The sequence below is a fragment of the Grus americana genome, chromosome Z, assembly GCF_028858705.1.
Source record: "Grus americana isolate bGruAme1 chromosome Z, bGruAme1.mat, whole genome shotgun sequence".
In the NCBI taxonomy this organism is placed as follows: Eukaryota; Metazoa; Chordata; class Aves; order Gruiformes; family Gruidae; genus Grus; species Grus americana.
In genome coordinates, this window is record NC_072891.1 from 59,458,549 (window position 1) to 59,486,522 (window position 27,974).

The 27,974-nt window shown below is 38.2% G+C and overlaps 1 protein-coding gene and 1 long non-coding RNA gene across 3 annotated transcripts in view; one reads left to right on the forward strand and one right to left on the reverse strand.

Annotated features, from left to right (window-relative positions):
* Positions 1-349: 349 nt before the first annotated feature.
* On the forward strand, positions 350-27,954 carry LOC129199769 (uncharacterized). Of its 2 annotated transcripts, XR_008574737.1 has the most exons (4): positions 350-477; positions 1,084-1,235; positions 14,551-14,673; positions 26,625-27,954. It is a non-coding gene; the product is annotated as an uncharacterized LOC129199769 (long non-coding RNA). The 2 variants fall into 2 exon arrangements; XR_008574736.1 differs by lacking the exon at positions 26,625-27,954 and having other exon boundaries at positions 14,551-15,620.
* Positions 4,268-27,974, reverse strand: part of ST8SIA4 (ST8 alpha-N-acetyl-neuraminide alpha-2,8-sialyltransferase 4) — a 75,366-nt gene continuing 51,659 nt past the window's right edge. The window contains exon 5 of the mRNA XM_054810765.1: positions 4,268-9,035. Within this exon, the coding sequence (XP_054666740.1) occupies positions 8,753-9,035 (283 nt within the window). The 3' untranslated portion in view covers positions 4,268-8,752. The remainder of the gene's footprint in view (positions 9,036-27,974) is intronic.

A 27,974-nucleotide genomic window follows, 5' to 3' on the forward strand; every position in this document is an offset into this window, starting at 1 on the left:
AGGCCCCTCTTGATTCTGTGAATCTGAAGCGATTCTGTGATTCTGTACTGATCTCTTGATCAAATACAGCCATGTTTGCCCAAAGAGTAGTTGTCTTAGACATTTTAAATTCCTAAAACATTTTTGAAATCAGTAATTTACAAGGAGAGGGAGAGCGAACACCACTTTTGTTGCTTCAGGAAAGACAAGCAGCACTCTGCACTCCCTCAGCAGCAGCAGCCGACTCCCTAAATGAGATATAGACATTTATTAGCATGGGTGTATTAGCCCTTGCATAGCTAAAAACTGGCATAATATGCACCTTTACTTGCCTGGCTTGTGAGCTTCTCCTGCCTTTGCAAAATAGGTTCTCTGTCCCATGCTGCAACAGTGGATATTGGAGGGATATGAGATTATTGGAAGAAGCAGCAACTCAGTGAGACTGGAAGACACTGGAACTGGAAAAGCAGTGATGCAGCTGGCATTGGAGTAGCTGAGGTTAGTTCAGGACATAACTTTGTGTAAAATCAGGCTTTACACATTTTACGACTCATAGGATGACTTTGATGAGCAGAGTTAGAGCTATTACAGCGCTGAATGCTGTATGTATATCACACAGCACTCTTCTATGCGTTGTAGAAGCACAGCAGGGAGCATTACAGATGCACCACCCAGGCTACTCCATCTTTCTTCTAAAAGAAGCATTTCATCCACATAGAATACCATACTACAATAGCTATTCTTCCAGCCTGGTGATTCCTACACAACAGTGCCTCAGGCTTCAAATAGTCTCTGTTCATGCACAGATTTAGGAGTTAGTTTGCACTTGCCAATGATATAGGAGTAAGAACAGAGAGCCTGGAGAGCACATGGACCACCCTGTAGAGGAAAGGGTGAATGCCATTCAGCCATTCAGTTGGAAGTTCAGGAGAGGGACATTTGAAATCATCTGCTCTTTTTTTGTTACTGTTTTTTGGTTTGGTTTTTTTTTGGGGGGGGTATGGTGGGTTTTTTTGTTTGGTTTTTGGTTTGTTTGGGGTTTTTTGCTATCTTCATACTATCATAATGTCATTAACCTTCACTTTGACTTTTGCTTTCCTGCAGTCAGAGGATTATATAGGAAAACAATGTGGGAACCAGCTGCTCAGACCCTGTTCTTGAACTTGATGGACCTGAAGCCGTTTTTCGTTAGTGCAACAAAGCAATAGGTGGAGACAAGGATTTGAATGCTCCAGAACAGCTGCTGAGTCATGAAGGTGAGTCTGAGAAGTCTGTCTACTGTGCTGACTAGCTACCTGTGCAGTTGGCTAGCTCTGTTATGACTTAAGTGCCGTAAAGGAACAACTAAACTGGAAGTGGAAGTTACAATTCCTTTGTCAATACTCCTTTGAGAAGCAATCTTTCATATTGTTAATCTGGTTTCATAAGGCTTAGAAGCAGCACTTGAATCACATCAAATATATTTAAAGTTTTGCAATAAGAAAATGGTGAAAACATCTCCTTGGTTTATATATGTATTTATTTTGGGATATAAAAAACAAACGGAAGATAAGGCATAAACTGAAAGGTGGGCTCACAAGGCCATTGTTTAAGGCTGCAGAGAAAGCACAGTAATCTAGTAAGCCAGCGTAAGCAGGTCTTCCTTATAGTGCAAGAATTTTTCATGAACACAGTTACTGATTACGAATTATATGCTTATATTTTTTCTGTAGTAAGTAATCAAAAGACAGCATTTTCCCAATACAAACAGATAGACATTTAAAATAATCTAATATGACAGAGCTATAAGCAGGATTCAGCAAAATATGGCCTTTTGTGCATGTGCCATGAAAAAGAACACAGCTTAGCAAAATATTGACTATCATAGCATTTTTAAATACACATGAGCTCCAACAGTGTGTGAAGGCTGAATCTGCAATTATAGAATAAAAATGTCAAATTCATTATGGGAAAGGTTGGGGGTTTTCTTGTAGTTTCTACAGCCAGGGTGGAGTTGTGTATTTGCTTTTGTAGCATGGCTGGTAAAGGTTTAGAAATGTATTATTGATCAAAACATGATACTAATTGATTTAATAAGCTTTAAAGCATAGCGTATATGTTTTTTGCAGTATTGTATATGTTTTCCACAAGCTATTTTTTTTCATTTTCTTTTACATTCTGAAGTGTATACAGAGATTCTGGCCCTCATTGGGTAAGTTTTGTTCTCATGTGAACCACTTCAAATCTTTTATAATAGATTGTATTAATGGGGCATTATGAGCAGCTGCCTCCTCCAGCCGCTTCAGGCCAGGACCTCTCCTGCTCCGCTGATGGAGCCCAGACTGGTGCCTGGTGCCCCAGGGTCTCTGCCCAGGCTGAGGCATGTAGCTGGTGCTTTCCCATTTGCAGGCTCAACCAGAAATGAAGCTGAACATGTGTCCATGCAAAACACACAGAGACATGGGGACACAGACAGAGGACACTGACACGGCTGGTCACTCACACTGCCGCAGAGGAGGAGCAGCCTCTGACAGCACCCCCAGAGAGAACTTGCACAAACCCAAGGGCAGGCAGCCCAGCCCTCTCCTCCTCCTGGGCTGGCAGACACAGAAGGTCACTACTGCAGCACACATGGGACATTCACAATATTCGCAAACACGCGGACGTTCACGGATCCCCAAGTACCAGCATGGCCCCTCTGCCCACCTGGCACCCCTGCCCTGATCCTGGGCCCTCTTGCCTGCCACACTGGGTCCCCAACGTGCCGGCTGGTCCAGCACTGCGCTTGCTGCAAACACACTCACCCAGCAGCACCCCAGCACAGACACTCTGCCTGCCTGAGACCCCTGCCCCGACCCAGGGTCTGCTACCTGCCGGCTGGTCCAGCTGAAGTTTGCTGGTGATTACCCAGGAACACCAGGTTTGGGGAGGATACAGGCACTCACCCCCCAGCAGCCAGCACCAGGCACACGGGCTGTGATCTGTGGTCCTGCCCCAGCCTCCAATGCTGAGTCCATCACTCGCCTCACTCATGCTGGTGACCCTCAGCAGCTGGTTTTGGGAACACACACCATTCCCACCCCCGGGCTGGAGGTTAAGGACCCCCACTTGCTCCAGATGCTGACACTAAATCATAGAATCACAGAATCATTTGGGTTGGAAAAGACCATTAAGATCGAATCCAACCGTAAACCCAACACTGCCAAGTCCACCACTAAACCATGTCCCTAAGCACCGTATCTACGTGTCTTTTAAATACCACCAGGGATGGTGACTCAACCACTTCCCTGAGCAGCCTGTTCCAATGATTGACAACCCTTTTTTCCCAATATCCAATCTAAACCTCCCCCGGTGCAACTTGAGGCTGTTTCCTCTCATCCTATCACTTGTTGCTTGGGAAAAGAGACTGACACCCATCTCACTACAACCTCCTTTCAGGTAGTTGTAGAGGGCGACTGAGACACCCCCCCCCCCCCCCCACTCGCTCCAGTAGCCGACACCACAGGCCAGGGGCACCCATGTCCCCAGCCTGACTCCAGCAGCTGGCAGTCAGTCCTCTCACTTCGGTTCCTCAGCAGTTGGTACTGAGTCCTTGCAGTACTCACACACATGGGATGGAGAGTGAGATTACGCAGAGAGTTAGTTAAGAAAAGATTTAATGGGGAGTTAGGACAGACTGTGGCAATCAGGCTCAGGGGTAAGCCAGGCAAGTGTACTGACTGGCCATGGCTTACACATGACTGGCTCCTTTTCTGCTTATTCCTCTTTTTTTTCCTCCCTGCACATTGCCTCATCAGTTTGCACAGTCCCATCAACTCCCTTCCAACATCCCGGAGCCTCAGGTCTGCAACTTTGTCAGTCAGAAAGTCCTGTTTGCCTGCAGTTTCTTGACAGTTGTTCAGTTAGTGTGTCTGACAAGGTTCGCTTCTTGATGTTGTCTCCATTATGATTTGTCTGTAAGGTTTGTGTCTCCATATACTTTATTGCTTCCCCCTTTTCCATAGTATCCAATTTAACAAGGTCCTTGATCAGATAATCTTACTTAAAAATAAACATTCCTACACTACACGTATCTTTACCAATTAGTGAAACTGATCAGTTTTGGTTCTCATCTCACATTTGTGTCTGTCTGTGTTCAGTTTATGGCTTCCTCCTTTTCTTAATATCCCCTTTTGTGATGAGAAAGTCCTTGACCAGACGCTTTAAAGAAGCAGACACTCCTTCCACATATCCTTACAATGACCATATAATTGAAAAATATTATCACAGTTGTGTTACAAAGGAATACAGAACAGAATATAGCAGAAAAAAATGAAAAAAGGTCTTTATTTTACAGTTATACAAATAAAAAACAATCCCCATACCTGTACTTGAAATAATATTAACAGTGTCAAGCATGACAATCCTGACAGAATACATATCAATACTTTAAACCACAGAAATTGTATTACATATGCTCAGTAGCAATAGTACTGTGCAGGAATGAAGCTCTCTGTAAACGCTCTTCCTTTGTTTTATCTATATTTAGAACAATTGTGCTTTTCCCTACAGAAAGTAGCAGTGCTCTTATAAATAAATAATGTGCAATTTCAGAGTTATATCCTGAAATATGCTAATCTAGATCCCCATCTCGATCCTGGACACGTCTCTCCCAGGAAAGTCACTGTAAAGAGTGCTCAGCACTAAAAAAAAGGTACTGAACTCACACTTGTTTATCTTCAAATTGCAGTCAATTAGAGAAAGATCTTATATCTGGAGAGTGGCTGTGGGAGACAGAACTGTCCCAAAGCTGAAAACTTAACAATCAAATATATTTATCTATTATTTTTATGAAAGACTGCCACAGAAACATTAACTTGTTTGTTAATAAACAATTTACAATAAATTTATCTGAATGAAATCAGGTTGTGCAATGTAAAGCTGTCATTAGATTTGGAAAAATCTACTCTGTCTGCTGTCTTGACGTAGCTCCCAGTTCTTATTTTTAACACTCTTAGGAACCATAGCTGGCAATTGATACGACTGATGTGAGAATAAATTTGAGGAACACTCAACTGATGTGCATTTCTTAGTTGTTCCTCATCAGGGCAAATATCATTACAATATTAGGGATCCTTCTTCATTTTATCTTATCTATCTACTTTGTATTAGTTGTTGATAGTGTTGGATGATAAGAGTGGTAATTATAATAAAGGCTGTTTATCTGATCTGTGCTGTAAGCAGCACAGGAGGTGTGAATGTATATAAACAAATCATCCAAGGCAACTATGGAGGCTTGAGCTGTTGACTACTGCACAATGAAGGACCACAAAGTGAAATTTATTCCACTGTAAAGTATGTATACAGCAGCTAAGCCTTTGGGGCTATGCTCCAGGTCACCTATAGGGATAAAGAGTGACACAGTGGAAGCAATCTGGTTCTTTTCTTTCAAAACCTGGGGTGCCTCAATAGAAATGCACGAAGAGGCCCAGGGCAATACAGAGCATGGAGGTATAAAGGAAAGGTAAGAAAAGGGTCTCTGCCATGAGTCCACTGCTACATCTTCCCAGCAGTGGGACGGCTAACAACCGAGGCCATTTAACCGAAGAGGAAAAGCTCTGGGCATATCCCACCTCATGTCACCTTAGAGTAACCAGTAACGTGGTCACAAACCCCCTCAAAACAGACAATTTGCAGCACAACAAACTGCACATCCGGGAGCCCCAGAAGCTTTGGGCTCTACATGGACACTGATCTTATACAAGAGCAGTAGAGTAAAATGACTCCTAGTGCTTGTGAAAATCTGCATGGTCAAAGACTACAACTGCTGTTTGCCTCAGAGGATGGTTTGAAACATGCCACTTGCTACATTACACTTCAGCTCAGGATAAAAGCTGACGCAGGTTAGTGAGGAGTCCTATGCTTTTGTTAGGGAGACACACCTGGGTGCCAGTTTGAGGGGAGGGTGCTATGAGAAGAATGAGTGTGGATGACAGTAGAGAGCCATGAGACCATGGCTCATGGTGCCAGTAGAGTGCAGTATTGAAGGTGGAAAGCCTGCAGGAGATGAGGTTAAGGTTCAGCTTTGAAAAGGGCAAACTCTGTTATCTTGCAAGTAGGTGCTACTGTCACATCTTGTGCCAACCAAGTTGGAGAAACCTTGCCCTGTATCACCTTGTTCTATCAGATTTAGTGATCAGGTAAAAATCTGGACTCCATGGTTTGTGTACTTAAGTTAACTTCACTCACAGAGAATCAAATAGGAGGGTTGCAAAACAGGCTTATGCCAAATTTTTCTTCATCTGCTGACTTTTAAAGAAAAACTTTCTCAGCTGTCTTCCTATTTATCTCATTGTTTTGAATTACACAAGTAATTTTTTTTTTTAATGACCATAGGAATTAAGAGTGTCATCATCTACTTTGCATTAAATGCATTGGTGCATTAAAACTGTCCCTGAGGTGAAAAATATCATCTGACAGTTAATATTTTAGTCTACTTGAATTCCTTTTTTGTTGATGGACTGACACTAAAGAGAAGAAAAGACATTCCCAGAAGAAAAGATAAAGCTAAACAGATGCTTCTCGTGAGTTTCTGTGAGACTGGCACATGGAATTTCTTTATCTCAACAGAAATTCTGTCCATGTGTATGAAATACATTTTAAAAGATCAACAGCAGCAAAACCCTAACAGAAAGAACAGGAACACGCCCACCTTTCATCAAGGAAATAGCCTTGTCTTAAACTGCAAGTTTACACAGTGTACAAATAATACCCTCTGGTTTATCAACAACAAATTAAACACGTTCCAGTCTGTATGGCTGTTTAGTTCCTTGTGATGCCTTGGTTTCAGTGGTGATAGAGTTATGACCACATTCCACAGCTTAGCAGATACCCAAAGTAAACAGTCCTGGGTAGGAGAGAATGGTGAATAAGGAAAGATGCTGCTACATCTTAGATATAGCAGAATGGCTTTCTATTTCCCATCAACTTTTGGCAAAACTGTCTGCAAGGCAGTGATTTAGCTACTAAATTTGCATAATCACAGACCTCTAGTCATGCAGGATGAAATACATGTGAACTTAAGAGGAAAAATGGGTAGTAAATGGCACTTTTAGCTAGTAAATGTTTGTGAGTGTTGTGCTACATATGAAATTGCTTGAGCTAGTTCAAAATTCAATAGATTCACCAACTGTCACATTTGGAGATGAGGACCTAACGTAGAACTGAAAACATAACAAGAAAATACCCATACATTGTATCTGCATGCCTCCTCTTTAGCTTAGCCTGACATGAAAATGGTGGAACCATGGTGTTCTTACTTTACCTGCTCCATTAGCACTAAAACGTATATGCAGACAGGTTTTGTATCTTAGTATATGCTGTACTGACACTCCACCCTGTCCTACCCTCTGTAATTTCTCTTTTTTGAAAGAAGGGAGTGAAAGAATTCTTGTTTTCATCGATAAACAAGGCTGATGTTCAGAAAAATCACTGTGAGATAATGCAGCTCTGTTATTTCAGTCATTTACAAATCAGAACATCGTGCTGATACAAAAGAGGTATATTAGAGATATCATCCAACACGATTAGAAAGTTAAGTTTTAAAGAACTGTTTGATCTAAAGTTCTTTTATTTTCCATTTAATTGTCTAGGTTTTTTTTTTTCTTTAGACATGTTCCAATGTCACCTGAGTTCCTTTAGATTTTGTGCTTTACTTTTAATCAGGAATAAAAATTGTATATATATGTATGAAATAATTTCTTTACTCCTGCAGATCTTTCTGAAGAATGAAATTCTATATGCAAAGTATGTAAAGAGGCTTTGCTTTGAGATGCTTAATTCAAAAATTTAAATAGCATAAAGAATATACTCCCTTCAGCAGCAAAGAAACATGCTAAATCTACAGCATTTCTTCAAGGAAAGACTGATGTATAAGAGTAATCTTTGGTACCAAAAATAAGGGCACCTTCTTTTACATCTTTAAACACAACAGAAAAACTTCTCTTTGACAATAGATCAAAATGACCTCTGAGTGATTCCATGTAGTGGGTATTGACAGCAGTAGCTAGAAAAACAATTGGAATATTAAGGGTTGTGTGACAGCAGGATTCAACACATTAACAATTGATAAAATATTTGATGTTTCCCGCCACCCTCCCACCCTTATGAATTTTTTTTTTCCTAAGACAATTCTGTAAGATACTTTTAATTATTCATAACATCCTCAAAACCCTTTAAGGGTTCCAATACTAAAAAGCAACAAAACCCAACCAACAACAATAAGGAAAAAAGCAACAAAACAAAAGCTGAGGTTATAATACAAGATCAGAAACAGTCCTCTGAATGAAGGCATTTACTGATTTGTTTGATCTTATGGATTTCACTTTCTCTACTCAATTCCATCATGATATTTTCTGCCAAAGCCTGGTTTATTTGCTCAAGTGAATATTCCACCCACTGGGGATTTCTTCTGTAGGCTGTCTGACCACAATGGCAAGTCAGCAGTAAGCAGACTATATTTTTCTTCTTTAATTCATGATGAATGTGTCACTGGTTCCTGTAAACACTACTGAGTATACATTCAAGCTTTTTTCTTAGTGAAAGTGGCACTTACTTGAACCCTTACAGTCAGGATAGCTTAAGTTATATAGCACTTTACAGGCATAATAGCTGGTTATGTACTTCTGATAAAATTCCTTTTTCCGATGGCTTAGTGGGTATTGAAACATATCCTCACTGGGATCCCATTGCCATTCCACAACATCATTATGATGAAGTGTGTATTCTGTACTTCTTATTGTATTTTACATGTACTTTATTGCTGTACGCATTTCCCTGTTGTTAATTTAAGTGCTCCTCTGTTATGTAATACATACAACGTTTTAAACTCTAATGGCATCCTATGAGGACTGGCATTAGAAAAGTACCGATACTTCAGATCATCATAATAATGATACTTGACTGGTTTTCCATGTAAATCCTTTGGGAATGGCCAAAATCCATACAGGTGAATTTCATCACAAAATCTGGTGGCAAGCGTATACATGAGGAGGCCAGTGCTGGGTCGTTTAATGTGGACCTTGTTTGTCAGCCAATAGCTGCAAAGAAAAAAAAAGTACATTAAGAAACTGTCATACAACTTCACGTGAAAAAAAATCTGTAAACTTACTTTATCTATTATGCATTCATTTGACACTACAAAAAAGCAAAAGTTTCCTTCTTCTCTTCAAGCTGAGATCATAAATTATGACACTGTTTTGGCACACCTTTATTCCACCTAGAAGAAGAGAGGTGAGATCTTATTTAACACAATGCTGAAGAAAAGTTGGCCAACTAAGATTCTTAGTTCAGGCTTTAACCCTAACAAGAAATTGTGATGCCTGCAAATGGTAGAAAACTGCAGTTAACCTCCTCAGCCAGATCAGGAAACAGTCTTTTGCTACAAACTTTGACCTCTTGCAGTATCCAATTCACCTCATCAAGTCAGCCCTATACTGAATATTTGATTGGCTTAGCGATTACTTCATAGATTGCTTGTCTAAATAGAAAGGAAATGGAAATAATAAACATAAGAATGTAACTTTCAGAAGTAAACAGAAGTGAAGCTTTAATTACTTTGCTTGTAAGTATGTAATGCTTCCTGCTTGCTAATGGTAGTCTCCAGAAAAGCAAAATCTTACACTAACACTAATAATTTTAAAAAGGTTTTGTTTTATACTCAACAGTACACAGATCCAACTGAAGCTATGGAACAGTCTTCCTGAGCCAGTAACAACATGTCTGGTTGTGGGTTTAGAAGCTGCAGCGAGTTTTCAAAGAGGCAAATGGTGGTTAAGTGCAGAAGGAACATTGGAACTGAACTAGATTCCAGCATGTAGCTCACATGGGTACCTTCAAAATCTGCCACTAACATTGTTTTACATCCCAAATCTTTAAAAATAAAACTTCATTGAAATAGTGCCAGCTTATTACTGGTAAGACACTTCTCCCAAGCCTGATTCAATGTAAAGTTTGTTAGTACTTTTGTAGAATAAAAAAAACGTATTTAGAAACTTAAACCTAGTCATTCCGATGGTTCAGATAAACAGCAGCCACACACGCAGCTGTACTGGTCAAACTGGAAACAAGTGGCTGCAAGTAGGGGAGGTAAGCATGTTGTTACACAGCGTTACCACAAAATCCTGAATCATTGCATTGTATCTTTATATTCGTTATTAGTTGTAGGCTGTGAATTGTTTCTATCATAGCCTAGACAGGGGGTCAAGGGAAATAAGCCTCATCAGACCAGAGCTATCCTTGTGATAAACAGGGTTACAATAAGGTTGGAACTCTGAGTATACCACCAGATTGCTTTAAAGGGATTTAGCAGCATAGCAGGATGAACATCCCACCCATCACTATGAGATAGGATAGCAAAAATATGTCTTTAATCAAAGTTTAAAGTGTCTTAAAAGCATCAGATGCTGTGCAACATTAAAAATAACTATCCCATTGAAACTGGCCTTTTCAGTTTCACTCTGCGAAAACCATTGGGCATAAAGGCTAGTGTCTTTGAATTACAGATACAGATGCATGTGAAAGATAATATTTTTTTGTGTTGTACTCAGTTTCTTTTTTGAAAGCTGAAGTAGAAAGCAGTTCTAGGCTGAGTGATTGCTTCTCCAAAGCCAACAGAGGGAACGACTCAGAATTTTGTTTGGTTGTAATAAACAGAATGCTAAAAAGCATATTTAAGAAGCAAATACAATGTAGAATGGTTACATGTACAAATTACAAATGTATAGCATATCATTTTTTCATTGGTTTCATAAACCTAGGTTTTGAGACAGAGGTTTCTGAGGTAAGATGTTAACTATTTTACTTCCTAATCTGAGAAACTCCAACATTTTAAAACAAGACAAGCCAAAGGAGAGGCTCCAATTCTAGGAGATTTTTTTTAAATGTTTGCTTATAGAAAAGTTATTGACAATACAAATCTGACCACTTTTGGCATTTTATATCACAACAAAAAAGATTAAAAGCGAAAGGTAATTACTTAATTTTTGTAGAAACTAGCATTTGTCTCTTCAAAAGTTGGTACCCAATCTAATCACATGCAGTCAGACATCTTTAGCCAAACAGCAATCAAACCTGATACATCTGGTACTACAGAGCACACCTCTGTCATCCCAGCTGAATTTCACCCTTCCAGGAATAGGATGATCATGGCAGAGAATGAAATTAATAGTAAATAGGTGGATTTAAATATTTGAAAAGGACACTACATCTTCTTACTTAAGAGTTTCTGTAAAGGCATAAGTATGTAATGAACGAATAAGATGTAATAAATATTCTTACAATTATAGAATATAAAAGCAAATCTTTTCTCCTGCTTGTCATATTCAGATATATAAAAGAGAAGTTTAACTGTTTGTTTTCTCTTAAAAATGAAAAAGATATTCAAACTCTGTACTCAAAATATGGTACTTGCTCTACTTACTATCAAAATTTTGCAACTTGGGATCAATTCTACTTCAGATGAAAAAAACCCACAAGTAATGCAATGAATGAAACAATTACAAGGTATTCAGTGCTCCAGGCTGGAGCTTCCTGCAGATCATTTGATCTCTACAAATCACTGGCTCCCAATCTCTGCTTGAACTGATAAAATTCGTTGTATGGCGCAAGTAGTCTTTTTGATTTTGGTCCTGAAATATATGTGTCGTCTTCTTAGTCACTCAAGTAGCCACTCTAATATGAAACTTGGTTAATGCTGATTTTTGGAGATTGATTCAGCTTGTAAATGCTTTAATGAATTTTTGCATCAGCTTTCAGTTTCTGGAGTTTTGTTATAACTTTAGTTTTAAGCCTAAAGATACCCTTCTTACCTATTTATCTAGGATGCACTCATTTTCTGTGTAACTAAGATTACAATGTGAGGAAGCAACTTACCACAGATCCAAAAAAGAATCTCTTGTTTCTTATAACTAGTATCTAGATCTTCACCTACGACTAATTCCTGATTCTCAGGCTCACTAGAGAAATAAGTTTAAATAACAAAGGAATAGGTGCATCTTGCCAAGTTAGAAAATGGGGTCTGCTATTTAATCATCAATATTAAGGCTGTAAGTGGAAGGCTGCAGCCACACAGTGCAGCACCACAGTGCTCCTGTGGTTTGTTCTCGATAGCTGCGATAAAATGACTTTGTGTGGACATGCTGTAAAGGAGACTACTGAATTTATCCAAATGTGCCGATGTGTAAATGCACTTAATTTCTGTAACATTAATGACTTGAAGTTGAGTAGCTTGAACTCAAACAGATCTCACTTCAAATTACTTTTAATTACATGGCTGATAGTAAAGACACTGGCAACATATCACAAGTTTCAGCTTAATACTCAGAAGTTAAAAATAAACTTCCAGTGGTAAGCGAAAACCATGGCACCACTAAACGCAACCCTCCTGCCCATGCAAGACCAGAGTATGTTGAACTATCTGAAATGAAGGAAAGGCCAGTTCAGTACTTAATTAATTTAGACAGGTTCATGTATTTGATTTGTATAAAATTACAGTTAATAATTAACAGGATTGCAACAGATATTAAAAATAGCACAATACACCATAAGATTAAAGGACACTCTGCTGATAGGAGGGGACTGCTAAAACTTTCTGCTCAAGCAGGTACTGTTTTTTATATCTAAGCCCTTCTGCTCCTAATCTTTTCTTCTGATATCATTCTATTTTCACCTCAGCAACTCATCCCAAATCCAAGCATCTTTGCCTCTAAAAACCTTTTTAACTGCCTGAGACACATTACACAACAAGTCATGGCCACACACCTGTAGACCTTCTCTTTCATTCAGTCCAATATGGATCTCTTTTCTACAATTCTTTCTTTTAACTGAGCATACACACTTCAAAGAGATTTCATGTGAATTTAAAATTTGAACAGTGATCTCCTGCAAGTTTCACTGTAGGTTACATTTAAAAGTGAAAATAATCAAAGAGATCTTTCAGGGTTTCTGTTAGGCCTAGAGATAAGTATTGCCAAGAATGGATTTGTGCCAGCATTATTTTAATACTTTCTGATGTTTTTAGGCATAAAGAAAATGTTTTTTCATTCCTTTTTAAAGCTTTTATCTTACAAAAACCTGGTTCTTACATGTAGTTCCACATCACGAATAAAAGATTTGCATGTTTTAATATTCTGTATGTAAAAACGCAATTTTTGGCTGAGAGTCATCTTTATCTTTACTAAGATAATAATAAAAACTAGGGTAAAGGAGAAAGACTCACTTGTTAGGTAAAATAATTTGATTTTAAATTGAGACATGGGTATAAAAACTAAACATCTCAGTAATGACTTTTACCAGAATCACAGGATTATTCAGGTTGGAAGGGATATCAGGAGATCTCTAGTCCAACCTCTTTCTCAAAGTAGGCTCCCTCAGCCACTGCTGACACAGCCTGCACTGCCGTCCAACCACCTCTGTAGCCCCCAGCTCAACTAGCTACAGTTGGCCAATATCTTTCCTGTATTATGGGGCCCAAAATAGGGCACAGTGCTCCAGATGCGGTTTAACAAGCGCTGAGTAGAGGGGAGCAATCACTTCCCTCACTTGACCAGCTATGCTCCTGTCAATACAGCCCCCCATGTTTTTGGCCTTTTGCTGCCAGGGAGCACTGACAGCTTGTACTCTTCTTGCTGCCTGCCAAGGTGCCCAGGTTCCTTCCAGCAGAGCTGATCCCAGCCACTCAGTCAGCCCCCAGCCTGTACTGCTGCAAGGGCTACCCCTTCACAGGTATGGGACTCCACATTTGTCCTTGCTAAATTTCATAAGGCTTCTGTTGGCCTATGCTTCCAGCTCAATCATCCAGCTACACTTTGACCCATCTAATTGTCCTGTCATCCAGACCATAATATTCTAACCTGGATGCAAGAATATTGTGGGAGACAGTACCAAAAGCCTTGCTGCCACTGAGGTATATGAGATCCAGTGCTCTCCCCTACAAAGTGTAGGATGTAGTATAGCTAAACTTAGTAAAAGTGCACAACTGTCTCTTTGTGAAGCAAGTCCCTTTTTAAAAGGTGCTTATCTTTGCCAGGTAAAATCACGTTCTTTTCTTTTTCATACTGACAATAAACAATACATACTAATTGCTACTGTTAGAAATGAAAAGATTTTGATATTTTCTTGTAGAAGCTTATTTATTTTCATACTACTATAAGCAAGCTTAAAACCATGACTTTGTAGTAAAATGCAAGAGTTTCCTACTATCTAGGAGAAAACTGGTTTCAAAACTATAATCGGTAGCCATGAGTAGTTCTCCATCAATAGAAAGTTGCATATACCATGGATGGGAAATAGAGGATATGACTGAAAATACAAAATAAGCCTGACATATTTGAGAAAAAAATTATGATACAATTTAACAAACAGGAAATGTAAGTTATTCAGAGAATTGCCTGTGAAGGCTGGCAAAAACTTTTAAGGTGATACTTCTTCAGAGGTGCATGTGGAGGTTAGAACTGGTCATAAACTGCATATGACTCAACAGGCCAAACTACACATAACTTTATTGTAACATGCTTGTAATTTGAGATATTTGCATGCCAATTCTTGCTATCCCAGGAGCTGAAAGAAGGCTCTCCACTCCAAGTAAAGAAGCAGAAACCAGAAGACTTCTCTCTGCCAGGACGGTCCAGTCGTGCACTTGCTGCACCTCCATCAGAATCAATGGGATTACATTGGAAAGTAAGAATTTAATAATTTGTTTCGGTCAATGTCAACAAACTGTCAGACTTCCCAACATACATTTGAGTCCACTTCTATTTTTTAACATTTTACTGTGTCTTTCAATTGTCACATTAATCTTTTCTTAACCTCAGCTGATTTCAAACTATTTAACTCAACCTTGCATGAAAGAAATTTGAAATAAAGTGAAACCAAATGAAAAACATGAGTGTGAGCAGAATATAATATAAAATATCACTTTGTTGGTCAGGAAAAATGATTGGTAAAATGATTGCCCCCAATCACTGGTACAACACTTCAATAGTTGTGACCGATTCTTTGCCACTGAGCTCTCAAACAGTTACAATGCAGTACAAGTTACAAATCAGATGTACTGTACGTTGGTCTTAAGCCTTGTGTCGGTGGTAAATTGATATGATTTGTAATGATCTGGAAAAATGAATGGAACCATGAAAGGAAGGAGTCTGAGTGGAAAAACTACAGCTGAAAACTGTAAGAAAAAGAATTAAAAGATGTAAAAGTCTGTCCCGATGAATATGAGATACAGCAATTTTTTACATCCATAATCACTGTTAAAAGATTGCTTTGACATTTACATTTGTCTTAGTATTTATGGAACCTCAATATTTTGGCCTTTAAAAATGCTGAATCTGTTTCTGCCAGATCAAAATATGACCTATGGTTTAACCTAGAGTCAAAACAGCCAGACCTTCACCTATATCTAGCAAGATACCTTTACATTTATAAAAATGGAATGTACTACTATCAGCATGATTGTAGAAGAAATGTTAATTGAAGAGCATGTTGCTACCAGATAATGACTTCTTGCAGCTATTGACAACAATTAAATTGAAATAAACACATAAAATGTAGACATCTGTTTTAAAAATAGTTAATGTTAAAATGATTTTCTGACAAGACAGTGACTAATATATGCAACAATTGATGCTGATCATCATTACATTAAATGGATACTGGGGAATCCAAATGACAATTGTTTACTCTGCTACTGTGGAATAGATGACTTCTGACTAGATTAAATCACAAGATGTGCTTTCCCAAGGCTGTACTCAAAATGATATGTGTTGTCTCAGACAAGAAAAACCTCATATGATGGGCTACATTCAAATATCAGATAATTTAGCACATTAACATCTTTATTTGCCATATCTACGAATTCCTTAGGATTTCTAAGTATAAGTGAGATCAGAATTTGGTTGTGTATATTTTGATGGATTTTTAACTCCCTTCTCTGGACAGGACTGAATCTGAGGAAACATATATGTTATAACTCTTAATAGCTCTGAAAGATTATATACCAAGCTCTGTTCATTGTGTGGCAAGCTGATCTCTAAGTAAACCCACTCATACACACTTGCCTATCACTGAAATTCTGTTCCTTCTACAGCCGTTACATGGAGAGAATATTTTTTAAAAGAGCTTTCTTAGAAATCTTGTATGGTATTTGAAAAGTTAAAATATTAGCATTAATAAGAAGGTAAGGAAAAAGGATTGTGAAAAAGAAGACAAAACATTTCAGAGCTACTAAAGAGTGTCTGTGTCAGTGGGAAATGCTAGAGGATGTATATTGTCTCAATTACGCTCTCAAAAAATACTGTAGAACAGGATAAGACACAGAGAAAAACAACATAGGTTATCAGAACAATAAAATTCTGTATGAAGACAGAGTAAACAGAGTAGGTTGAAAAAGAGACAACTAAATGGGGATATGGCAGAAAGCTCCAAAATAATGTAGTGTGTAGTAAGGCAAATGGGGATTTAATTACTACTTTAACACAAGCACTGTAACATAAAAACTATGGACCCAGTGAGCTTATTCAGTGGTAGATCTAAAATAAACAGATGCAACTACTTTTTCATGCAACATGCCATTGAACATAAGAATTAATTGCAACATGATGGTTTTGGATGACAATGGCCAACTGACTAAAAAGATACAAATTGTTATAGTTCACAAACACAGTGGTGCAGATGAAGCTCCTCCTCAAGGGTTTACTAAGCTGCTGGCCATGGGAGCACATATCACAGGGTAAATGCTTGATATCTCCTCCATTTCTAACTTTTCTTCTAAGCCTCTGTGTTGGCACCTGGCACCAGTAAGACCACAGAGGGATATACTTAAACAGCCACTTTTATGGTCTTGGACCCAGCATCTGCTTTCTCTTGAAGGTATTAGCTAAAATAACTTCCTCAAACTCAGAAAGAATAAAGCCTGAGTGTCCAAAGAAGAGCAGCGAAGCTGGTGAAGGATCTAGAGAACAAGTCTTATGAGGAGCGGCTGAAGAAGCTGGGGTTGTTTAGTCTGGAGAAGAGGAGGCTGATGGCTCTCTACAACTATCCAAAAGGAGGTTGTAGCCAGGTGGGTTTTGGTCTCTTCTCCCAAGTAACAAGTGATAGGACAAGAGGAAATGGCCTAAAGTTGCACCAGGTGAGGTTTAGATTACATATTAGGAAAAATTTCTTCACTGAAAGGGTTGTGAAGCATTGGAATAGGCTGTCCAAGGGAAGTGGCTGAGTCACCATCCCTGGCGGTATTTCAAAGACATGTAGATGTGGTGCTTAGGGTTTAGTGGTGGATTTAGCAGTGCTAGGTTAATGGTTGGACTTGATGATCTTATTGATGATCTTAAATGTCTTTTCCAACCTAAAGGATTCTGTGATTCTTTACTAGTGCTTTCATGTCTTCAGTGGGATTAATCACATCAATGATATGAACAACACTTCAACTGACCCCCTCAATTTATGTGAACATATTAAATAATTATAATGCATTATTCATCCTCTTCTTACTGAGATATGCTTTGGGCAGGAGGCTGCAGACGAAATCTAGAGTGTGAAAGAATTGAAGTGTGAACAATAATACTGAAAGTGTAACAGCCAGCGGGGAAACACTGCTGAGTGTTTGCGTAAGATCTACTTTACAGTTTTCAATGTACAATATTTTGAAATAGCATACACAAAATTCATTTTATTAAAAGGAATAATGCACTTTATGAAGAGCTGAAACACTCCCAAAAATTTTAATTTGCTTTTTAGCAAACTTAATTCACTACATTAATGTTAAGGGTTATTTTTTGTGTGGGTTTTTTTCCTTTACCCTTTCAATTCTGGCTTATAAAGCAGATTTCAAGGACCACTCAAGAGTTTGGACTCTGCCTGGCAATCTTCCTTAGAAAGAGAAAGAAAAGACCAGTGATATCAATGGTTAACGCAGTTATGTTACCTACCTTGCATTGCCACAGCTAAATGAGACCATGGCCAGCAGGCTGCCATTTAGTGTTACCATCATTGCAGAGAATTTTAACCTCTTTGAGCGTCGTCTTTACTGGCTATGGCAATACAATTAAGAATATATTAAAGATCACTTTTACCTGTCTTAAAATAAAATGGTTCAGTTTCCCTGGTATAGGAGACTATTCTGCTTTGCACCATTGCTCTAGTATGATCTGCTCCCAAAGCAGCTTTAAACAACTTCTGGAAAATTACATCAATAGGAAAAGGATCTGCTAAGGACAAAGAAGTATCAAAATACAGCATAACATTGGCCTTCTGTTGCCCCTAAATTAAGAAATGCTTGCCAAAGTTAAGACCAGTTAAGCCTATGAACTCTTTTCTCATACATGAAAAGATCTTGGTGTAACAACTGGAATCCTCCACAGCCATAAGCCACATACCCTATAAAATATTTGGAAGGATGCGGCAGTAATGCCTATATATGAAGGAGAAAGCCTTCAGGACTAATTAACAGGATATGTTTAAGACTGGGAATGTGTCTCAACTTCTGTCCTACTTTAGCAATATTTCCAAGCTATCAGAATACTTTTATTTGAACCCACATTAGCTCCTTCAATTTTCAACTAAAAAAAGAAATTATTGACCTAAGTTTAGAAGGAAATAACAGGATGAATAAACCTCTTTAACCATTTGATAAAAGTATTCACCCAAAGGAAATGACCCATGCTTCAATCCTTGATGAACCAATGACAACAGCTTTTATGTTAAACTTTCATTAGTTTCAAAATATAAAAAGCCCATGCTGCAGAGTCCTTGATTCTTCCTTCATAAACAAGGACTTTCAAAATTGCCCACATATTTTTTGATTTTATAGTAGAAGCATTCCAACAGGATGGACAGATGACTTCCCTTTCCCCAGAAAAGCCCCCAGGAGATAACAAGGCAGAGCATGACTGCAGAAAACATGGGCCATCTGGTCAGATGAGGGAGGAGGCAAGTTTAAGCCTCTGCAGGTGCTAAGTACCCTGTGCTGCAGTACAAAAGGAGAATGAGAACCATCATCTCCTATCTGCTTAAGTAACTTCTGGAAGAAAACAGCAGTGCATCTATGTGAAAACTGTTATTTAAGGGGCACAGGGCCTCCTCAGAGCACACCTACAAGACCAAGCTCTTCTTACAAGGCTGTGAGAAAGTCACGCTGTCCACACCTCTGCAAAGCTTAGCACCAAGATACCTGGCACCCAGCTCACTGCTGTCATGACCAAGGTATTCCAGAACATGAACAAAAGTTAAACTGTATGACCAAAATTTTAAATTTTAGAAAAATCAAAGCCTTTTCCCTAAATACATATGCCTGTACACAAAACTGCATCTCAACTGATGCCAGATCACTTTCTTCACTTAGCCATGAAACTTTGGTAAATGGTCTTTTATTTTCACACTATTATGAGGTACACTGTATCTGTGAAATTGGTTAATACATATGTACTCAAATATAAAGCCATTCAAAACCTACTAGAGTAAGTAGAGCAGTGACTCTTTGTCAAAAAGGGAAACTTTCTAAAAGACATTCTAAAATTTCAAAGAAATGTCAAGGTTTCTATTAGAAACACCTTCCTTGTTTAAAAGTTGAGCCTCACTTGGATTGTTCCAGCAGCAGATAGTAAAGCCTCACAGAAGACTTCAAGCAACACGAGTTGCAAACCTTACAGAACAAAAAATAAATTAAAATTTAACCAAATTTAAGAAATAAACAATACACATTTATTGCTATTCAGGACAACATGATCCAATTAATTCTGCAATTAACTCACAGAAACAGTGGGAATATTTATCTATATATATTTAAAAAAAAAATAAAAATTGGAATTATCTTGAAAAATATTGTACCTGGGATAGAAAACAATGATTTAACAGCTAGTTCACTTTATGTTTCACTGATAAAAATAGTTGCCATCAGTGTAAATAGTCCATAGAGAACCAGACTGTAAAGTAGTATCTTACATTAAATTTCAATTTTTAGGCTGAGAGCAACAGGAAGCAGAGATACTAGCCCAGGCCCAAATATCTTTTCTTTTGCAATAGTACGTTACGCATAGCACTAAGAAATGTCTCCTAGTGCTTCTATGAAAACAGAATTGGTGCAGATTCCAAAATGCTAAACATATCAATGTAATTGATATCTGTCTTCAAAAGATAGCCAAGGTGTGTTTGAAAATGTTTTGCTTTCATTCCATGAACACAACACTAATGATCAAACTGGCAACAGAACTTATCTGGTGATTCATAGAGATACTATCATTATTTTGATACGAGCTGAGTACAGGTACTCTGAGAGCAAAAAATAAATTTGTTTATTGCGCTTCTAAATCTATTTTGCATGTACATCAACAGACTTTTTGAAAATACATACTGGTTTCTTTTTCATTGATAAAGGTCCACCCCTGAAACCCTTCATACAAGCGCCTGAACTGACTTAGACACTAATATAACTGTGTTCAAAAAATGACTTGTTTAATGATAAAGGGACATGAGATCACCAAGGAGATTACACATGAGGAAGCTGATTCACTTTGAATTTGAGTGTTATTTACATGTCACTGGCCTGTCAAATGTTTTGCACTGACTCCAATCTGAAAATGCTATGACAATTAGCTTGCTAGAAAAGATTTCTTGATAAAATAGTTTAAACTTATGAGCATTCCTTGTTATACAGAGAATGTCTCTCAAGACAGATACTAAGAGATGGATAAATACTTCAGCGTCAAACATTAAAAAAGCTAAGTGAGTTTAAACACTTGAAAAAGTAAAATTACAGAATATTGTCCTGTACCAAAAATCTTACATTTTTTAGTCAACAGTTTCTGCCAAATCACATGGTCTCAGAATGCCTAATACCAGAATCCACCCTTAAAATCAATCTTACCTATTCAAGTGTAGGCCTAGGCTTGCTTTCTTTTTTGGGGGGTGGGGGAACTGTTCTGTCTTTACCATGTATTATTTTTACTTCTACAACATACTCAATATTACAATGCAAGGTAGAAAATAGTTTCTTAGAATTGCCTTGCAATGCTCTACAGTTTTACTACCACTCAAAAGCAGAGTGGGCTGGGCAAAGAAGTACTTAAAATGTTCCCAAAGAAAAGTTACCTGGATATTTGCTCCCCCTGGAGTCAGTGATTAGGGCTACGTTAGCAAGCAGTGGAGACTACTAGGAGTTGCTCTGACAGATGGTGCTGAGTACAGAATGTCCACACCATACCCATTAAAGGTTTTTTTTGACTGAGTTGGGGTGTACTTCATGAGCCACAGGAATGCCCCAGTTTATTTTAATCTGAAAATCATGTGCTTTAAGAACCTTTCATGACATAAAAAACAGTAAAACAGACTGATCAGAGCATTTACTTAAAAATGCCTTCTGACACAAACTGAAAACACTAATATAGATACTCCCCATGACACCCAATGACAACTATTGACTTAAAAGGTAACAGAAACAGTCTCCAAGGTATTTCCTGAAGAAAATTAGCATGTTTGAGCAATTCTTTGAGGTATCTCACTAAAACTGGCCTACTGTACTTGAAAAAGCAACAGCACTTTAATACTGAAAGTGATGACCCTTGATTCTCATCAGAGACTACGTATCTGTCAAGAAGGGAGATCATGAGAAAAGGTGCCAGCTCTTGCCTGGTAGCATAGGCTGGGTTTAGAAAGAATGACTGCAAATCTGATGTTAGCACAATAGCTAAGACCTGACTTGTCATTGTCATGGTTTGGTTGTCATTATGAAGAACAAAGTAAGTAAACGATGGAGAAAAAGAAGAAAAAGGAGTGATAGTGTTCATGTGTCTGCTTGTATGTGAGACAGTGAAACAGCAGTTTTCCAGGAATATCCTCTAGGAAACAGCTACTTATTTTTCAGGACAATGAAAACCAAAATCAAAACAATGGAACAAGGACATTTAATATGTATTGTGATAAAGATTATCTTAACTGCAGAATCAGGTTGGAAATAAAGATCACTAGAGAAGCTTGCAGGATGGAACTGTTTATAACACAATGCTATTATTAAAGGACTGGTCTTGATCTACCAAACTAATTGCTGGTAGGAGGATCATCATGTCCTCTATTCACTTCGCAATAGCCATCTTATCGCCATACTGGGTAGGCTGGAATGCATGCACATCCTCTGATGTTGACATATTATTTTTAAGACCTACTTAACAAGTTCTTTTGTGCACCTGAACCTATGATTAGAATCATAGAATCAGAGATTTGGGTTGGGTTGGAAGGGACCTTAAAGATCATCTAGTTCCAACCCCCCTGCTGCAGGCAGGGACACCCTCCACTAGAGGAATGCCTCAGGTCCTACACTTTGGTCCATTCAACATTGCCTTAATAGCTTCTAGAAGCCAAGGTCACTTTTGTTATTTATTTTTGGTAGAACGGCTTTTTTTCCTGCTTCTCTTCCGGGTCATTTATTCACTGTCATGTCATCTACGATCAGCCACACAATGTTTTTTCATCGGTGAAGGAAGATGCATCTTCTCTTACTTTATTTTCATGTTTTTCTCACAAGGCAAGTCACATTCATGACAACTTTTAAAATACTTTTGTTTAGCAAACCTTTTGCTGACATCTACGTGTCACCTTAGTCTTCAGGCGTGCTTAACTGCTCAGCATTCTCACAGAAAAACCTGAATGAGGCTTTTCACTTCTTCCCTTCTCAAAGCGTTCAAGCTCCTGGTAAGTCACTTCAACCACTTATCTTTTCACTGTGACTTTTAAGCCACAGAAATGACTCACTACCTCAGGCCCCACCATCAGAGCTCTACTCCCACTTGTTACTTGTGTTACAAGTCAGGATCTCTGTACCCGCCCACCACCAGTCAGTATTCCATACTGCTCAAGCATGCGGAGTTTGCCTAGACTGTTGTCTTCCTCCAACTCTCAAAACACCTCAGAAACACTAATCTGCTGCTTGAGTAGTTAGAAATACTCTCTGTGATACATCACACTACAGGACAGAAAGGGAGAGTAGAGGCTACTTACTTATATAGGTACTGAAAATTGCAAAGAATATCCATAAATATATTTTTCAAGTCATTCAAGCTCTTAGGAATACATTCACACCAAAAAGAGCCCTGAACCTTTGCCAGTAAACGTGTTTAGTTTTCTGTTGCACAGCGACATAACACTTATCCTTGCTTCAGAGTCACGGAAGTCATGAGCTGACACTCATTCTAGCACAGTACGTGCCTCTGCTGAAAAGCGTTGCTCCCTCAATTCATACACAAAACCAATTTTAAGAGTGAAATATATCTTCATTTTAAAAGAAGGCAGTTATAAATAATTTATTTAGAGATCACAGGTGCACTAGATGTGCACAACAGTACATAGCAAAGGTGCACTAAAATAGGCCTAGAGTACTTTTTACAGACTAAGAAAGCTAATAGATAAACTTCTGGAGAAAAGGTTCTCCTTTCTGGCAACTCAGTTCCTTCCTGAGGTCTGCTGGAAAGAGATGTATCTCTCAGTGAGGTGTTCCATGTCTGCCTTATTTCTATGACACACTTAGACAATAACATTCCTGCAATACAGATAATGGGGCAAAATACAGAATTCTATAAATTATAGAATTACAGAATCATTTGGGGTGGAAGGGACATCTAGTTGGAAGATCATCTAGTCCAACTCCTCCAGCCGTGGGCAGGGACATCTTTCACTAGACCAGGTTGCTCAAAGACCTGTTCAACCTGGCCTTAAACACTTTCAGGGTTGGGGCATCCACAACTTCTCTGGGCAACCTGTGCCAGTGTCTCACCACCCTCACAGTAAAGAATTTCTTCCTCATGTCTAATCTAAATCTACACTCTTTCAGTTTTAACCCATTACCCCTTGTCCTATCACTACATGCCCTTGTAAACAGACCCTCTCCATCTTTCCTGTAGGCCCCCTTTAGGTACTGGAAGGCTGCTATAAGGTCTCCTCGGAGCCTTCTCTTCTCTGGGCTGATCAATCCCAACTCTCTCAGCCTGTCCTCTTAGAAGAGGTGCTCCAGCCCTGTGATCATCTTTGTGGCCCTCCTCTGGACTCACTCCAACAGCTCCATGTCTTTCTTCTGTTGGAGGCCCCAGGGCTGAACACTGTACTCCAGATGGGTTCTCACAAGAAAAGAGGAGAGGGGCAGAATCACCTCCCTTGACCTTCTGGTCACGCTTCTTTTTATGCAGCCCAGGACATGGTTGGCTTTCTGGGTTGCAAGAATATATTGCCAGCTCATATACAAAGATAAGAAGATATGTTTATGTTTTCTTCAGTTTAATAAATTCTGACCTGCTCAAAACCCCTGTATTTTTGTTTCAATTTGTAGCCTTAAACTAGAACCCACCAGTGACGAATATTAAAATTGCATCAATTTCTTTTTGTTTTATTCCCCACCCCATTATAAATGAATGAACTTCCTTCACACTTGTAAGATAAAGCCAATGTCTCTGTCTGTAAGTTCAAATCAATCTATTTTTTATTAATATAGATAGAACCTGCATCAGGTAAATTATCTTTTATTACACATCGATTAAAAGCTGCTGGCATTAATGGGCTTTTTTTTTTTCTTCTTACACTTCCAAAAGTTAAGAAGACTATTTTTTTCATATATTTTACTCTTGCCCCATGGAATTATCCAAACACATAGAAATAGTATGGGCTAAGATTAAATTCATGGAGAACACTTGGACAGAGTGACTCTTAGGTGTAAAAATGGTAATCAAAAAGCATGTATATGAATTTATGATGATTTGAAATGGAAGATGGGAAGATGTGTTTAGATGATGCATAAACAGTCAAATCTAAGCTAATACAAAATAAATGCCTGTAGCGATGTACAGTAGTAATGATGAGAAAACAGCACAAAAGAAAAAGCATTTGATTAACCAGGGAAAAAAAGAACCGACAAGTTGAATACCAAACTGAAGCAACTATTTGCATGATTTGATAGCCCTCCTTTTTCCTTTGTTTCAATTTTTTTTGCATGAATTCACAGAAGAGAAATTATTTTCCTATGTTTATAGCTACAAAGCACAGATACAAAGTGATTGATGGGATATTCCCATTCAAAACTTTTCTACAACTTGTCAATATACTAATTTAGCAAGCTTTTTCTTTCTTCGCCTCAACTTTCTTCCTGCTCCAAATGCTAACCCTATAAAGGCCAAGTTAGCGCAAAAGGTGCAGTCATCTCAGTTATATGGCAGTTCATAGGTGTATTCTGATTTGTTTCAGTAGGGCTTGGGTCTCATCCACATAATCTAACAGGAATCTTTCCTCATAACACCTTTTCATTAACTCTATACCCTTTCTTACACAAGTATCTCCCAGCTTCCTACAACACAATTGGAAGGAAATACCTGGTTGGAACTTCATAAACCATTAGTCTGTATATAATCTACAGGACGGTTCAGCTCAATCCTTTCTATGCTCTGCAGGTTGTGTGAAAGTCCAAGCTTTCACTACCTGTCTCTCTTTTATGATCAAGGGGGATGGTGCAAAATACCCAGGAAAGCTTTTCTGAGGCAGTTTGTTGATTGGAAGGACAGTTCTATCATACAGTCTTACAGACCTGCATAATAGCTAGTTATAATAGCAACAGTCTTCTGTCACTCATGACTGTAGACAGCAATACATTCAGAGAATTTGAGTTAATGCTAATGCTCATCACCAGTGAATATGCTAAGCATAATGGCAGAAAGGCACTGTGCTGCTTTGCCTACAATGTTGTGCTAACATGCTTCAATTAGAGCATGTCTCTGCTATTCCAGATGAACACACATCTTCAGACCAGTGACTTTAAATAGTCCTGAGCTGTGCAGTTTTCCTTTGTGATTAAACATACATTAAGGAATATGTAAACTCATTGTAACTGGTTAACCAAATCAGACTTCTATACAAATTTTTAGAGGCTAAAGATTGGAGCACCACTATGTCTCTATTCCCCAATCAACAGTTTGACACAAGCAAATCCTGCTTACAAAAGTTAAGCATGCTGCCAGCGCAAATAAAAAACTTTGGCAGGAAAAGTAGTGTTGGATTTCCATTCTGGAAAGCACACTGGGCCCAATCCTAACAAAAAAGTTATAAAAGTAAGCAAAAGAAAGGAATTGCATTTGAAGTAAATGGGGCTAGAAATGTTAAGTATGTTTTAGAGGGAGTCAATTTGCTTTTTTTTCCTCTCATATATATTGTAAATATTATTTATTTCCTTCTCTAAAAAGAGTATTTGCATTAGTTTGGATTAAACAGAAGTGATGAAGCAAAGGGATGAATGGGAAGAAGAGAAAAATCATCATCAGACTGGAGATGGCACGAGAATATTTTATCGGTTTTAGAGATGGAACTGTCTTTGCCTTTACCACTAATTTTCTATTCAGTACAATAAGACTACCTACCAAACTTTCATACACAGAAGTATATGTAGAGGTGGGGGAAATAAGGCAAACCAGAGAGTGAAAGTATGGAAAAGTGACAGGCAAAAGAAAATGTGTAGTGTATAGAAAAAAACAGTATTTCTAACAACAAAATCAGAAGGCAGTCACAGAAGACAGATATTTTACTTCAGTGAGATTTTCAAGTTTTTAGGACACTTATAGCCTAAAATTATATTTTGACTCACAATCATACTGTGTTTGTATTTGAAGCAGAACTCTGTCCTCTGCTGAAGGAAAAGCTTTGCCCTGAGCAGTAACCACTGCTGGAAAACCTTCCTTTCCCACACTGGCATCTCTCCTATTGCTGAAGCTAAGACTGAGAAATCAGAATCCAAGACTGCATATGATTTCACCTGGCCCACAAGGGCAATTTTAACAGGCAGAGATTGGGCAGAGTGATAAATACGCAGCCTGCTTTCTACCAGCCATATTCCCTTCCTTAAAAGAGCCTTTATTTGTATGTCTCAGAGTAGCTATTCAAGCCTCAGAAAGGCTATTGCAGCAGTTCGTTAGTAGGAAACCTTGATAATGGCTTGGGTCAGCAAAGATACTGCAGCCAAGAAATGAATTTACTCATGTTTTGCACAGTAATGATGAATCCTCTAATAAATGCAAAATGATAATTTTACTATTGCATGACTGTTAAGTATCCATTACACAGATTATATTTCAGCTACGATAGAAGTTAGATAATTTTGAATTTTAGTTTCAATTTAAATAATACATACCTATGTAATTGAAATAATGTATAATACAACATAACAACATGTTCAAGTTAATTTTGAACTTACATGCTTATGCCCTGGGGTCCTGACTTTTTCTGGGGATTGGTGAGGGCATGACAAAATGTTCATTAAAAATTATTATGTGCAAATCTATCTATCTGCTATGTCAAACATGAGCAAATGGAGTGGAAAAGGAATTTGGCTTGTAACAATACAAGAGTGGGGGTCATTGGATAAGACTCTTCAACCACGCAGCCAATGCTTCCCTGGGAAAGCCATGTCAAATTTAGAATAGGGAAAACTCTTTTGTTTGAACAAAGGTGACAGTTCAGCTAAAGGCTAGTAAGGGAAAAGAACAATGTAGTCTTACTCCAAAGTTATAATAATAGTAATGTGCAGCAGACTGTCTGGGGGACATTGCTAAGTGCTTTGAAACACACAAGTAACTTTGGTTTAAATTTATAAAATACACATTTCAAAAACCTATGGAATTCATAATATTTTATGAAGCCATTCTACAGCTTACAATTGATTACAATTTTTCGTATGAAAATTGCAACAGAATGTTACTGGAGTGGTGTAATTGAAGTTAATAACTTGCACTAATTCTAGCTTTCACCATTAGATATAGTCTCCTACTGATGTAAAGGAGTATGCTCAGTAAGCAAATTTCTACAACAGAAAAAAATCCTAATTAACTAATGTTTTCGCTTTTCAAAACAATGTAAATGCTGTCATGTTCAGAAAATAAAAAACCAAATATATGAGAAATAAGAATAATATGCAGTGTGTCCACTATGTATATTAAGGAATTATGAACACGATAATGGAAGAACCT